The sequence below is a fragment of the Carcharodon carcharias genome, chromosome 4 (assembly GCF_017639515.1).
Source record: "Carcharodon carcharias isolate sCarCar2 chromosome 4, sCarCar2.pri, whole genome shotgun sequence".
In the NCBI taxonomy this organism is placed as follows: Eukaryota; Metazoa; Chordata; class Chondrichthyes; order Lamniformes; family Lamnidae; genus Carcharodon; species Carcharodon carcharias.
The window spans coordinates 24,357,623-24,372,657 of record NC_054470.1 but is presented as its reverse complement, the minus strand read 5'-3'; the positions used below and the strand labels follow the sequence as shown (position 1 = coordinate 24,372,657).

The window sequence follows — 15,035 nt, the reverse complement described above, 5'->3', positions numbered from 1 at the left end:
CTTATTTTTAACATCCCAATGGATGCAAAGGGCCTAATACCTGTTTAAGGCAGTGTTGCTTGAATATTGCCTGTGAAAATATGGCTTTGGAGGTATTTCAGATGCCTTTGGGCAGTGAAATGTCACTCTACGAAATTTATCTTTTTGTCCTTGTTGCTGAGAAAGGATCAAGATGAAGTCCAGTATTGCTTCCCATTTATTTAATCTGAGATTATGTAGCGACATTACTAATGTCATCTTCTAACTAAATGATTTAAAAAACAAAAGCAACTTCCTGGGCACTTAATACAGCACCCGTATTTCCATGGTCTGAATTTTATTTTTTAGATGTGCTGAAAATAGGGTAGAGTGGGAAGTTGATAGTGTGTAAGAAACCCAGAAGTAATTGCAGCATGTCTTTCAGTGGCTTTTTAACTCAATTACCTCATTATCATTTTACTTATGGGTTTCTCATCCAATTACTATCAGTGGTACGATGACAATGCCTATGATGCAATTTCAACTCTAGTAATGAAAGGGATGCTTCAAACTGCAAGTTGAAGAAGTTGGTAACTGGCACGGAGAGCCACAGACCTCCTGCTATGGAGTCAAGAGGTGTACCCTGCTTCAGCCTGGATGTGCTGCTGGGAACTGGAAGGGTCTGGAGGGAGACATTCTTCCCTAATGATGGGATGAAGAAGCTGGCAGCTGAGATGTTGCTGAAGGTTTCCCAAGAGGTCAGCAGTGGTGCCACGCTTTTTTATCCAATGGAGAGCGCAATTCAAAGGCCATTGCAGGGTAGGAAAATGAGTTTGATCGTCCATTGCATCCTATTGTAGGCATCACCTTAACGCTGTCTTCTCAAACATACTGCACAACATCATTCCTCATGGCAGCTTACCCTGCAGGTGCACCCATCCTGTGCACTTCCTCATATCCTCATTTATTCATCCACCACTGACATTCAACTTATCTTTATGTAATTTTGGGCTTATACCTTAATCATTCTCAACAATACTCCCCATCTATCAAATGAACATATGCTATTACTTTCACTCGTAGGCCTTTCTTTTCCTGCAAGGAGGGAAAGCAGAACAGAGAACATCAGAGAGAGACAGTGAACTGGAATCTCAATAACATCCGCAGAGGAAAATGCATTGGAGATCTGCAGAATCTGTGTGCCAGGCTCTACTTGCTGACAGAATTAATTATCAGACAGCCAACACTGCCATGTTGACTTGGCGGAAACAACCACTGAAATAGGATCACGTGCTTATAATAACTTACTCCACAGTAATATTATCCACGTTTAAATGTTAGCCATACCTCCTGCCAGATCAAAACCATACCGCGGCTCGATTGAACAGGTGCTCTCTGGCATTCCCTTACGCACTGCAGAAGCGAAATTGAACGCACTTCGAGGTACCATCTACAGTACCGCACTCTCTCAGCATATGGGAAGCAAGAGGGTAAAATGCTGACTGGTTCAAGGCTAACATTACTGTGATGGAAGCAAAATACTGCAGATGCTGGAAATCTGAAACAAAAACAAAAATTGCTGTAAAAGCTCAGCAGGTCCGACGGCATCTGTGGAGAGAAAGGCAGAGTTAACGTTTTGAGTCCGTATCGGGTTTGAAATGTTAATTCTGTCTTTCTCTCCACAGATGCTGTCAGACATGCTGAGTTTTTCCAGCAATTTTTGTTTTTATTACTGTGATGGAACCGGTCATTGACACCAAGTGGTCTGCCCTCATTAATTACAAATGAAATCCAGGCAAGAAGACTCTGATTGCACCAAGAGCTGCTTAAAGCCCAACAAACTCATGTATGCTAATGACTACTGGTTACAACTCTGCCAGAATATCAGAGATGTTTGACACAGGGAATTTTTGGGGCATGTATGAAGGGATCAAAAAGGTAACAGGTCCATCAGTAAAGAAATCAGCTCACTTGAAAACAGAGATAGAGGAGGTCATCACCAACTGCAATAAAACTTGGGGAGATGAGTAGAACACTACCCTGAGTTGTACACTAGAGGCAACTCTGTCACTGAGGAAGCTCTAGACACCATAGAGAGAGCCTGCATGTTAGGGCCAAGCTGGATATTGAACCCACAGTGGAGGAGCTTAGTGAAGCTACGAACTCGCTTGCCATGAGCAAAACTGTTGGCTGCTTGCCAGGTGCTGATGCTATGCTGTCTGAACTCATCAAACATGGGAAATGAACTCATCCCTCTCTGCTGGAGGGAGGGACCAATGCCCCAAGATGTGTGTGATGTAAAGATTATTACCCTGTACAAGAAAAGGGTGACCATAGCGATTGCAACAGCTATCGAGGGATCTCCCAGTGACCACTGTGGGAAAAGTGTTTACCTTTGCTGCCCTTGTCAGACTGCAGATCTTGGCTGAACATGCCTGTCCTGAACTCGAGAGTGGTTTCAGGATTGGAAGGTTTACAACTGACATGATCTTCTCAGTCCAGCAGCTGCAAGAGAATTTCCATGAACAAAGGAGACCGCTATGTATTACCTTAATTGATTTCATCAAGGCATTTGACCATGAGAGCAGAGGCAGTCTATTTAAGTTGCTGGTGAAAATTGCCTATCTGCTGAAGCTGCTCAATGTGATCTCCTCTTTCCATGACAACACGATGAGTAAGGCCAGCTATGAGGGGATAACATCGGGAACCCTTTGAGATCCACAGTGGGCTCTAAGAGGGCTGTGTTCTGACACCAACACTCTTTTTGGCATATTCTTCTTCTTGCTGCTGTCTATGCCTTCAGGTCATCTATAGGGGGTGTCTACTTACACACCAGAACTGATGGAAAGCTGTTTCGCCTAAGATCCAAGACAAAGGTATGCCGAGTCCTCAGCAGAAAGTTGATCTACACTGATGATGCCACACTCAGATTCCATACTGAGGCACACCTGCAATGGCAAATGGACAGACTGTCCCAAGGTTGTAAAGAGTTTTGTTCGATCATAAGCATCGGGAAGATATGACATGATCCAGGATGTTGCCATATTGCCATCTATCAGCATTGACATTGTGACGCTGGAGGATGTTAATAGTTTGATCTAGGCTCCACAATCGCCAGCAAACTGTCACTTGATGCTGAAATCAACACACACATTGCAAAAGCTGGAGCTGTTATGTCCAAGTTGAGTAAGAGAGTGTGGAACAATAACCTGATTGAGAATAGCAAACTGTGAGTCTACCAAACCTGAACCATCAATGCAGTCCTCCACAGTGATGAAACCTGCACTTCATACTGATTAGATTTTGGCAGAATGTGGATTGTGATCCTGGAATTTTCTGAAGGATCCATGAATATTGGGAGATAGGGTGAATTGACTTTTTTTTTCGAATGTTGTGGGTTGTTCTAGAATATTGTGGATTTTAGGAACATGGGAACAAAGAACTTAAGAGCAGGAGTAGGCCATTTGGCTCTTCAAGCCTTCTCCACCATTCAATAAGATCATGGCCATTTCAATTTCCCGTCTGTTCCCCCCCATGACCTTTGACTCCCTTGTCTAACTCTACCTTGAATAAGTCCAATGACCCAGCCTCCACTGCTTTCTGGGGAAGAGAATTCCACTTGCTAACAACCTTCCTCATATCTCCATCTTAAAAGGGAGACCCCATTCTTAAACGGTGTTACCTGCTTCTAGTCTCCCCATGAGTGGAAACAACCTCCCGGTATCTACCCTGTCAAGTCCCTCCGGCATCTTATATGTTACAGTGAGATCACCTGTCATTCTTCTAAACTCCAATGGGTATAGACCCAACCTGTTCAACCTTCCTTCTTAAGATAAACCCCTCATTCGAGGGATCAGACGAGTGAATCTTCTCTGAGCTGTTTCTAAAGCAATTATATCCTTTTTCAAATAAGGAGACCAAAACTGTACACAGTATTCTGGATATGGTCTTATGAAGGCCCTGTACAGCTGCAGTAAAACTTCCCTACTTTTATATTCCATTCCCCTTGCAACAAACACCAACATTCCATTTGCCTTCCTAACCACTTGCTGTACCTGCAAACTTACCTTTTGTGATTCATGTACCAGGCCACCCAGGTCCCTCTGTACCATTGAGTTTTGCAATCTCTCTCCATTTAAATATTCTTCACTATTCAGTAAGTTCACTATTGTGAGTGTATACAACATGATTGCTTTGAACTTCTCTTCTCTTAGGCGCTCTGATTTCATTTCAAGCTTGTGACATCCACCCTTGGGACACTGCTGTTTTCCACTATCACTGGAACGAGTTCTCGCTCCTGCTTTGGTCTTCGCTTGGCAAAGTTGCAATGTAGCCTTTCTTTTGGCAATTCAAGCATTTTGTGTTTCTGTGTGGACATGCTTATGCCATGTGTTTGCCATTACAGTGATAATAAGCCACTAATTCACCATCACCAGCACTCTTCTGACCAGGTCTCCCACTTTTGGCCTGGCAGAAGCCTTCCAACTGTGGACAGAAGCTGTACTAATCACTTGCATAAGATGAAATTCCCAAGCATTCTTTGTCGCCACCTCCGTGGTAAATGCAATCTTACATGCTAGCTCAAATGTAAGGTTTTGTGTGTTTAGTGACTTAATTCAATTCTTTCATCCACCAATCTACGAACAAATCCATCTCATAATCTATGGTCTAAGGATTTCCCTTCCTAACAGCGCTGTGGGTGTACCTACACCACATGGATTGCAGCAGTTCAAGAAGGCAGCTCACCACCACCTTTCTCAAGGGAAACTAGGAATGGGCAATAAATGCTGGCCCAACCTGTGAAGCCAACATCCCATGAATGAATTTTTAAAAAATGTGCCAAAGTTGCAATGTAATGATGAATTCATCAGTGCCATGGTATACTCATCAACTGTTTTGCTACTTTTCTGGCTTCTAGTTCCAGCTTTGTAGTTTCCCATGATCTCCAGTGGCTAAGGATTGAAATGCTCCTCCAACTTGATGTTTAATTTGAATGCCTTGTTGGGAGCGAGAAGGTTTGTTAGCGTGCTGTACACTTCTGGGCCAATCTCCTTTTGCAAAATTGCTTTCTTGTGCTCAAGACTTGCCTTATTTTGAGTCTGAATCTCTTCAATTTCACCTTTGAGTTCTAGTGTATATCAGTTCGGAAAAACTTGTGTATTCTTTCAATATATGATCGGTCTCTTGTATGTTCCTAGCCTTCGGATGTACCCTGTGGGCACAGTCATATTATTCCGTTTCAAATGCAACAGTAACACAATAAACCTTTACTTCCCATAACAGTGATACAGAGTTCAGGTCAGCTGAGGGAGAACAAACTCACCCAAAGCCAAAAACCAACCCAGTTGGTAGTTGAATCTGATGGACCTGCAGCAGCCCATTTGGCTAAGTGTGGTCATGCAATGTCAGGAACTAGTGAGGCCCAATTCGATTTAGACAAAATCTCTGCCATCAGATAAGTCACAGGGAGTCAGTTTATCTTCACCACAGTCCCTAATGCTGTTTGCTGTCAATATTTTTGTACTTAGATTTTTGGTGACGAGATGGAATCAATTACATATTGACAGGCATTTTGTAAAGAAAGACAGACACCAAGATGGTCACGTGACTTTTTAATGACATCATTGCACATCATATGTGTGCATTACATCAACAATGTAAAATAGTTAATCGCATTGTAATATGTTTAATTCATATTTATTATTAAAGCATCTTACAGCACATAAGGAGGCCAGTCAAGCAATTGGATAGCTCTTTGAAAGAGCTCTCCAATTAGTTACACTCCCATGCTCTTTTCTGATAGTCCTGAAGATGTTCCTTTTTGAGGTATATAATCAAATGACTTTCAGATAAGGCATTCCAGATTATCATCCAGTGCTGTGTCAAAAATTTTTCCTCATCTTCCCTCTGATTCTAGCTCAAAGCATAACTGATCTGTTAAAGCTACAGTTGCTTTGAGAGATTTAAGAGGGAGAAGTAGTTTGACTTGGCACAAAGGCCTGACACCTGGATGAATTTAGAATCATAACTGATTGATGTCAAAACACAATATTTCTGTTGTGCGATTGTAATTATTTATTGCTACAGTTGAGTTTCAGACAACATGGAAAACTTCAGTCACTTTGTTATATAGTGATAGCTATAATTTGAGTTAAAGTTTTGAAACAATTCTAAATGCTTACTGTGGTGAAACTTGATAACCCAAAGCAGTAACAAATGATTGCTGCTGTGCCATGTAGGGAAAGTATTAAAATGCTGTTATTTCCACTTCTTTTGTAGGTTTTAATACTGAACAGATTTTGCTGAGAGATCTTAAGGAGCTGTCAGAAGGAGATACAAAACTAGCAATTAGTACTGTGTGTATGACCCTGGAGGTGAGTGAATTGATGGCAATACTAGCTATAATTCGACAATAGCAGTGCATAGGGTGGTCCATTCCATCATATTAATATTTACTTTTGATACTGCATACACTAACAACACAGTTTTGAGTGATGTTACCACCACTTTATGGATGTAAATGCTTAATTGTAGACTGATTTGCATAATGCATATTAATAACTTTTTTAATGAAGAGTGATTTATCATTATGTTTTTAAAACATCATAAATGAAATATTACATTCCTTCTTCCGAGAGGTATGTGTCATCCTGTGATGGCTCAATAGGGATTCCTTAATACAGAATTGACCAGGACGTTTTTCACTTCCTTGGATATATGCACTATTTATCCATCAGAAACAGGATGCATGCACAAAATTGAATATCAGCAATGAGAACTGTGGTGTTTTTATTTCCAATTTTAATAAGCCCAGGCTGAGATTTTTTTCAAGTTTTTAATGCACTTCATCAAATATTACTGGTTGATTATGCGTGCTCCAGAGAGAAAAAAAATTACTTTTGATTAATGTGACGGTATTGTTTTGTCTTTTTAATCCTTTAGTTCATTTATTGCAAAAAAAGGATTTTTGTTTTTTAAATGAAATAATTTATCTGAAGTCTGCTAATCACCTTTATCTGTTGCACCTCCTTTTACAAATGTGCAAGGCTGGTCCACAATAAATAAAGTACCCTTTTATTTCAGAAAAAGTAAGTGAAATACTTGTTGTTCAAATTGTAATTTGAAATTGTCACTATCAAAATTATTAAAATGGGCGTCATTTGAAAATATAATTTGATGACTGATAACAAAGATATCAGTTTAAAAAGCACTTCTTAAGCACTTGGGTTTAAGTGTCTTAAGGTTCATTAATGCAGTTTTGGAAAGCTCATTAGCAACTGAGAAAAGTCCACTTCAGTAACAAGGCTCACAGCTCATTCGTAACTGTTGCAAGAGCGTTGCATTAATGGTTTTAGTGGGAGGACAGGACACAAATCAATTGAGAAGGAAACTATAGCAAGTGAGAAGACAAAAAACATTGTAGGTCTGCCCAATGCACTTTTCTGCTCTCCTAGCAGTTGTAACTGATTAATTGTTTCTCTTTGAGATATCCAGTTTGAGCTTGAAGCGATCTGAACTAATACACTGAAGTGATGTTTTCTTATACCCTTCCTTACTCTCTCTCTTCATCTTGTGCTCATGTCTCTTGATCCATTGACTTGTACAAAATCAAATAAACCAGACTGATCTATATCTCCAAGATTTATTAATTTGAAAACTTCAATCATGTGCCACAGCCTTTCCAACAACCAGTATCCCAGTTTTGTGAATCTATTCTCATTTCTTTTATTCTGTAAGCCCCAAACCATTTCTTCTGTATACCTTTCCCAGCTCTTTCTTGTAACATGGGTCCCAGATTGCATGCAATAGTCAGATGGGTCTGGTTAGTGCTTTATGCAAATAGTATTATTTGCATTCCTTTGATCTATGCTGTATTTTTATTCAATAGAACATTAGACTGCTTTTGAAAAAGTCAGACATTGGTATGATATCTTGAGAGACTTATCTATGTCGACTTGATCTCTTTTTGATTCTTCTTGTCAGTATTTCTCTATTAATCCTATAATATCTGTTAATTTCATATACCTTATGCCATTACTTTTGACTTACCTATATTAAACTAAGTCTGCAAATTGTCAGTTGCTATATCTCAAACATTTTCAGTCCTCCTGTAGCTGGTATCCCAACCTGCCACCATATTAATCGGCCCTGGTATTTTGTTGTCATCTGCATTAAGATGATGAAGCTACCAGCATTTATTTTAGATAATTTATGAAAATCTTTAAGAATAATAATTCCAACGTGGAGCTCTGCAGGACTCTACTCATTGCAGCCCTCTACCATTTGCACAGAATCTCTCTCTATATACAGTCTATCTCTGCGTGCTGCCACCGAGTATTGTGTCTGCTCATATTTTCTACAGGTTCCCTGGGAAAAACATTACCAAAAGCTTGACTGGAACTCTAGTAATAAAACCTATATGGTCAATAAAGAAGGAGGCTACCTGGCCCATCATGTCTTAATTATATACTTAGTAACTATATCAAAATACTTTCATTGGCATAGCCAGTGTATAACTTATCACTCAAGAGTGAGTAGTTTGAAGGACTTTAAAGAAAGAAGAAGACAGCAAAGGTAAGGCAAGAATGTTACTACAAAATATCATGGACTCACAGGAAAACAACATGCACAAAAATACTGTACTGATGCAGATAAATATTAGCAAAGATTTCTTCTTCAATTCTCTATCTGAAAGCAGGTCTGACCCACAACACTACAATCTCCACCATGGGTTAGGCAAGGAGGCAGATCCTGAATCCACTCCATCTGGAGCAGGGATCGAACCCAGAGTTGTTGGCACCAATCTAATCCACACTGAACATCCAGCCACCTGGCCTCCCAAGGAGTTGGAGTTGCTCTGGCAACATGCACTTTACATGCATATTGTAGTCCGAAGCTATTAATGATGATGGTAGACTCTCTAATTTTCTTTCCATCATATGACTGACCAGGAAACTCTCCCGCTCTTATTGCCTATCATTGGCATATGTTGGAAGGATTTGCAGATTGACGCTTGACCTGTTTGGCCATGTTATGAACGCACCTTCCATGGCTATCAAGTCCTGGAGTAGGGCTTGATCCCAGAGCTTCTGGTTTGGAGGCAGAGATGCTACCCACTGTGTCTCAAGACCTCCAGCAAAGATTTAAGGGGGGTGTTTTAACCTGGCAAGGTGGGTGGGTTTCTGAATCTGAATGAGCGGTAGGTTAAAACAACTAAAATGGCTCACATGCCAGAAAACTGGCAGGAACCTGTTGACTTCTTCCTTTGACCTGAGCACGTTCACTGGCACCTGGGAAACCCCTGTGTGGCAGCCGGGCCTGCTATTTAAAATGCAAACTGCTCATTAGCTGCTTTTCAAGCCTTGAATCCTGAATGGAACTGTGTGCATACAAGTTACGCAGGCTTTTGGAAACTCACCAGGGAAAACAAGGTGAGAGACCAGCGGGATTTGATGGGGGCTGAGCAATTGACAATCAAAATAGGCTTTAAATACTGAGAGCTGATGCCTGTTTCCTTGGCTAAGTTAAAGGCTTTTGCTCAGAGGTCCTCGTTATGAGGATGTGCTTTCATGAGATGACTTCCGATAGCGTGGAAGTCATTTCTACTGCCTTGGAGTTTTTGTGTTTGTTTTGCACTTTGAGCTTTCAACCTTCTGATCACCATAGGAACTGCTTATGCAGTTCTGTTTTGGACTTTAGATGAGCAAAAAGTTGAGCAGCAGTAACACCAACGTCAGTAGGAGGAGCAGCAGCCTTCTCAAACTCCTGCCACTCCACAGGACAGAGAGAATGACTATAGTGCTTCAGCTCACAGGAGAGTATGCAAGCAGAGTATAACTCCTGGACATGACTGAGCACCAGTGCCTAAGGAGGCTCGGAGTTTCCTGTCAGGTAGCTGCTGGCATTTGCAACCTCCTGGAAGAAGACCCCCTGTCAATTGGATGACCATGTTGCCCATGGTGGTCAAAGTTCCCACAGCTCTTAATTTCTTCGCCTGTGGCTCCTTCCAGGGATCCTTCCAGCATGATCCTTGGCATCTGGGAAATTTCTGTGTGGCAGCCAGGCCTGCTGTTTAAAAATGCAAACTGCTCATTAACTGCTTAAACCTTGAATTCTGAATTGAACTGTGTGCACAGATGGTTCCCAGGCTTCAGAGAAACAGAAGCACCAGGTCCATGATTCGATTCCCTGGCCCTGCAGAAAGGCAGGCAGGATGCCAAAGGATCAGAAGTAGAAATGCTTTGAGCAAAGCCTCCACTCCCTGAGCCTTTTATCCATCATCCCTCTCATGGTCCATCTCCACTTTGCTGATAGTCAAGAGCTGGAGAGCATCTTACTGCACTTCAGTGAGATGCTGAATTGCCAAGGTAATGTTTTGCTTTATGTTAAATAAGATGGTATTCTAAGTGTGCAGGCTATTGGTGAGGGCCAGCTTGCAGCGTCTTATGCTTCATGCAGCTAATTTTTCCATAGATGTAGACATCACCATGAAGGCTTGAGACTTCATGGCACATGATGGAAAAGCTGATGCAACCGTGCATACTTTCTGCTCGACAGAGGGGCAATGAGCTCACCTCTAAGTTGTGTTGGAATGAAGAATGATGTGCAGAAGAAGGCAGAATGAAGGACTTTGTACTTGAATATACATTCCACTCACCTTCCCTGCCCTGATTAGGTCATTGTACATCTTGTGGCGCTATATCCAGGAGCAAGACACCACACACCTGCTGCTGATCTTCCCTTCCATTTCCAAGCATGCCTACTTGCTTTCGGAATCTGCTAATGCGTTCTCGTCCTTGGGGAACAGAATCTCTCTGCATCCCTTACAACGCGCAGCAACAAGTCCAGTCACATAACTGAAGTGGTGCTGCCTTGCCATGTCTGTAGGTTCTAGCCCCACCAGTGGACCTTTACAATCCTTCAAATCTAACCCTTGCAGATCCCTTGAAATAGTGGAGCTGAAATAGACTAATGCGCACTGACTCTAACTGGTTGGGAAAGGAAGTACGTTACAAATGGACTGGCTGGTTAAAAAGCCATGCTGCCGGAACTTTAGGGTTCCTGACACGCTGTTGGACTCCCTCACTCTGGGCAGTTCTGAAAGTTAGAATCCAGCAAATGATGTTACACATGACATGATGGGAAAAGAATGTTCGACAGGAAGCTAATTCAGTTTGTATTTCCAGAGCCCTTGTGTTTTTAGGGCAGCATTGTGAAACAACCTTTTTGCCCAATGGCAAATAATTTGCTCGATAATAAAGAATAGTTGATTTGTTCAGAAGGGAGAGTCTGGAAGGGATTTGTTTTGGAGGAGTGTGCAGAAATAGTAATGTGTGTCATATTAGTTTTACATTCTGTTAATTTTCATGCTTTGTTACATTACAGTATCTATATCTATTGACCAGAATGGTGCATTTTATTTACAATACAGTGCCCATATTGTTAAGTATGCCTACATACTCATAAGTCCCACCTTTAACTTGGGTGTTAAGTGTGGCATGCTGGGGAAAGGGTGGGCAGGAAGCACCCACGATGGCACTGACACAATGGCTGGAGCCATTTTAACTCATTGGCCTCAATACCATGTTGGGGGGTGGATTTCTTGTTGAAAATGGTAGCAATCAATAGGTGGCCAGCGAGTGGGATTTCATGCAGTTGGAGGCCACACCAGGGAGCAAAGAGCATGGTGTCTGGCATTAAAGTAAGTAGCAGTGGGTGGGGTTAATCAAAGGGAGAAGCCTGGAGCAGGGGCTGCCCAAAGCTGCTTTGTAAGGGCCACTGGAATATTCCTGCTTCATCTGGCCCTTGAACCACAGGGAACCTTGAAGAAAAATTTAAATATTGAAACTTAACTGTGAGTCTTCTGGTCAGGCTGCTGCTTACCACTAAGTTTCAGCGGTTAAAATCAAGTCAGTGAATGACATCTTTGGACCATGACAACTACATTTTATTAAGTCCTCCCCCTTCTTATGACAGCATTTTTCTCTACTGCAAAAGAAGCATTGTTGAAATGGCAATGGATTTAAACAAGCCGGGAACAGACACAAAGCGCCCGATTTCCAATTTAACAGCCCACCTGCCCTGTTACTGTCAAGCAGGCATTGTTAAAATGTTCTTTTTAATGTATCATCTGCTGTCTTCAATTAGCAAGGGCAATCCAGTGATCTGCGTGGTAGACTCAATCATCTAAACACTTCACTCATCTAAACATTAACTGTCGTCATCCCTATTTAAAGCAGTTGCCAACACAAAATCACACGATGCAAGGGATGATCGTAAAGATGTTCAAGAGGAAGTACATGGTGAATACTAAGTATTGGTGATAAAGAGATAGTAATGAGGAGATACTTGGTACAGGTCTGATATCTTAAATGCCCTACATAATTGGCATGGGGATCTTCATAACTCTGTTCTGTAGGCAAATGGAATACCATGGATTTAGTTTTAGGCTATTTGCCTCTATGTACAAAGCATTAGAAGTGGTATTGTTCAGTTGGATCGATCTTTGTATTGCATTCTGTAGTTGAACATCTGATGGCCACAGTTACACAGCTCAGTGAACAGTAGCAACATTTATCATGAGTATTTCTACTGCTGGAATGAAAGCTTTTGGATCCAGTTGTCAAAATTTATTAATGGCTGGCTTCAACTTGCTTAGTGAGCAATTAAAGGCAACTGAAAGAGAGGTATTCTCAGGATCACACAAATGCTCATTGTCTCTGCTTAGATAGGCATGGTGAGGAAGTATGCCACATGTCAAGTAACCCAGGGCAGTAAGTTAGTAATAATACCAGCAGCAGCTCTGTGCAATCATGTAACCATGAAAACTAAGAGCCTACAGTGATTCATACATAAGAGATCCTGGCATTAAGGTAAATCAGATCCACCATTAATTGCAGATGCACACACTCAGGCATTTTGTTGCCCTTAAATTCCCAGTTAGCTATGTAGCCATACTGCTGTTTTACTCCATTAACTAGGGCAGCACTTAACAGCATTATGCAATCAGAAGCAATATTCAGAATGTCATGCTACTAAACATGTTTAACACAAGTACTGAGAAACATCATTTTCACTTTTAATATATCCTGCTGACTGACACTCATTCATTGCACAGAAATTAAAGTTTTTTTTTATTCAAGGGAGGTGAGCTTTGCTGGCTAGGCCAGCATTTATTTCCCATCCCTAATTGCCCTTGAGAAGTGGTGGTGATCCACCTTCTTGAGCCGCTGCAGTCCATATGGTGTAGGTACATTTACATTAGGGAAGGAGTTCCAGGATTTTGACCCAGGGACAGTGAAGGAAAAGCAATAGATAGAGTCATAGTTATGCAGCACAGAAACAGGCCCTTTGGCCCATCATGTCCCTGCCAGCCATCATGCACCTATCTATTCTAATCCCATTTTCTGGCACTTGGCCTGTAGCCCTGTATGCTATGGTGTTTCAAATGCTCATCTAAGTACTTCTTAAATGTTGTGAAGGTTCCTGCCTCTACCCCAACCCCTCAGGCAGTGTGTTCCAGATTCCAACTGCCCATTTGATCCTCAAATTCCCTCGAAACCTCCTGCCCCTTCATTTAATAATGAACCTTAATTCTCCATATTTCCAAATCAGGATGGTGAGCAGCTTGGAGGGGAACTTCTAGGTGATGGTGTTCCCATGTATCTGCTGTGCTTGTCATTCTAGATGGTAACAATCATGGGTTTGGAAGGTACTGTCTAAGGAGCTTTGATAAGTTCCTGCAGCATATCTTGTAGATGGTACACACTGCTGCCACTGTGCATCGGAGGCTGAGCGAGTGAATGTTTGTGAATGGGGTGCCAATCAAGCGGGCTGCTTTGTCCTGGATGGTGTTAAACTTTTTGAGTGTTTTTGGAGCTGCACTCATCCAGACAAGTGGGGAGTATTCCATCTCACTCTTGACTTGTGCCTTGCAGATGGTGGACAGGCTTTGGGGAGTCAGAAGGTGAGTTACTCACCACAGGAGTCCTAGCCTCTTACTTGTTCTTGTAGTGACAGATCTTCAGTAGTGCAGCTGATTGTGCATCTAGTCTGGCACTGACACTCATTGTCACTAGTGGTGAAGTGTAGATGATTGCTTGTCCCTTCAAATCTTTGTGACCTACATGATGCACCTCAATCACAGTCTCCCTGGTAGGCTTGAACATTTTCCTGTCGCCCTTCTCTCCCATATCCAGGCAATTGACTCCTTTGTCGTTGTCTTGCTGTCCAGATTGGCATCTGCTGCAAGCTGTACGCTTCCTGTGTCTCCAACCTCCTGGGACCTCCTATCATCTTGCTCCACTTTGTTATACCCACCAGTGGCTGTCACACCTATGCACTTGGGCAGAAAATTCTGTGGCACGATTTAATTCTTATTCTGCTGGTAATATGATGAAATTGTCTCCTTCCTTAATTTTATTAACTCCAAAGTGACCTAGAGCAAAACATTCACCTTATTTAAATTTGCAGCTATGAAATGAGTTAAGCAAGATATTAAGAGACAAACAATTGCTTTCTGCCCCCTTTCCTCTCTTGCTGGCACTTTTTAAATTCCAGTGTTTGTGGAAATAGCGATACTCAAAACAGAACAGTATTAATGAATAATTTGTTGTCACTTCTTAAACGTATTATCTATTTTTTGTGTCTGCTCATGTTTGCTGATTTTGAAGTAACACATATTTTTGTTTTGAGGAGTGGTGGCTCTTTTAAAGCCCCTTATTTCAAGCAAACAAATCATTTGTTTACCCTTTTGGTAATAATGTAGTTCTGTTGCATGCATGAGTAATCATGAAGGACAAATTACACAAGGTCTTTTATGAATGGTGCAGTGGAGCTGCATTCCCACTTCTTGTTTATTTTTACTCTGAATCAAATTGTTTTGCTTAATAACATAACTTATTTCATTATAAGTGACTGCCCTCTATTATATGTGTAGTTAAATAATGATTCTTTCTTACCGTTCTAATAATGAACCCAAGTAAATGTATATACTTATCCATTTTTGAAATGTGTCATCTATCACTGCTTTTGGTATGCTGCTTAACTTTGCTGAATGTGCCATTCTTTTGGGATCA

At 41.4% G+C, this 15,035-nt stretch overlaps 1 protein-coding gene across 3 annotated transcripts in view; it reads left to right on the top strand.

The window, feature by feature from the left end:
* Positions 1–15,035, top strand: part of LOC121277224 (protein prune homolog 2-like) — a 496,270-nt gene that overhangs the window by 160,381 nt on the left and 320,854 nt on the right. For all 3 annotated transcript variants that reach the window (XM_041186396.1, XM_041186394.1, XM_041186397.1), the window contains exon 6: positions 6,238–6,332. In XM_041186396.1, coding sequence (XP_041042330.1) covers positions 6,238–6,332 — 95 coding nt within the window. The remainder of the gene's footprint in view (positions 1–6,237; positions 6,333–15,035) is intronic.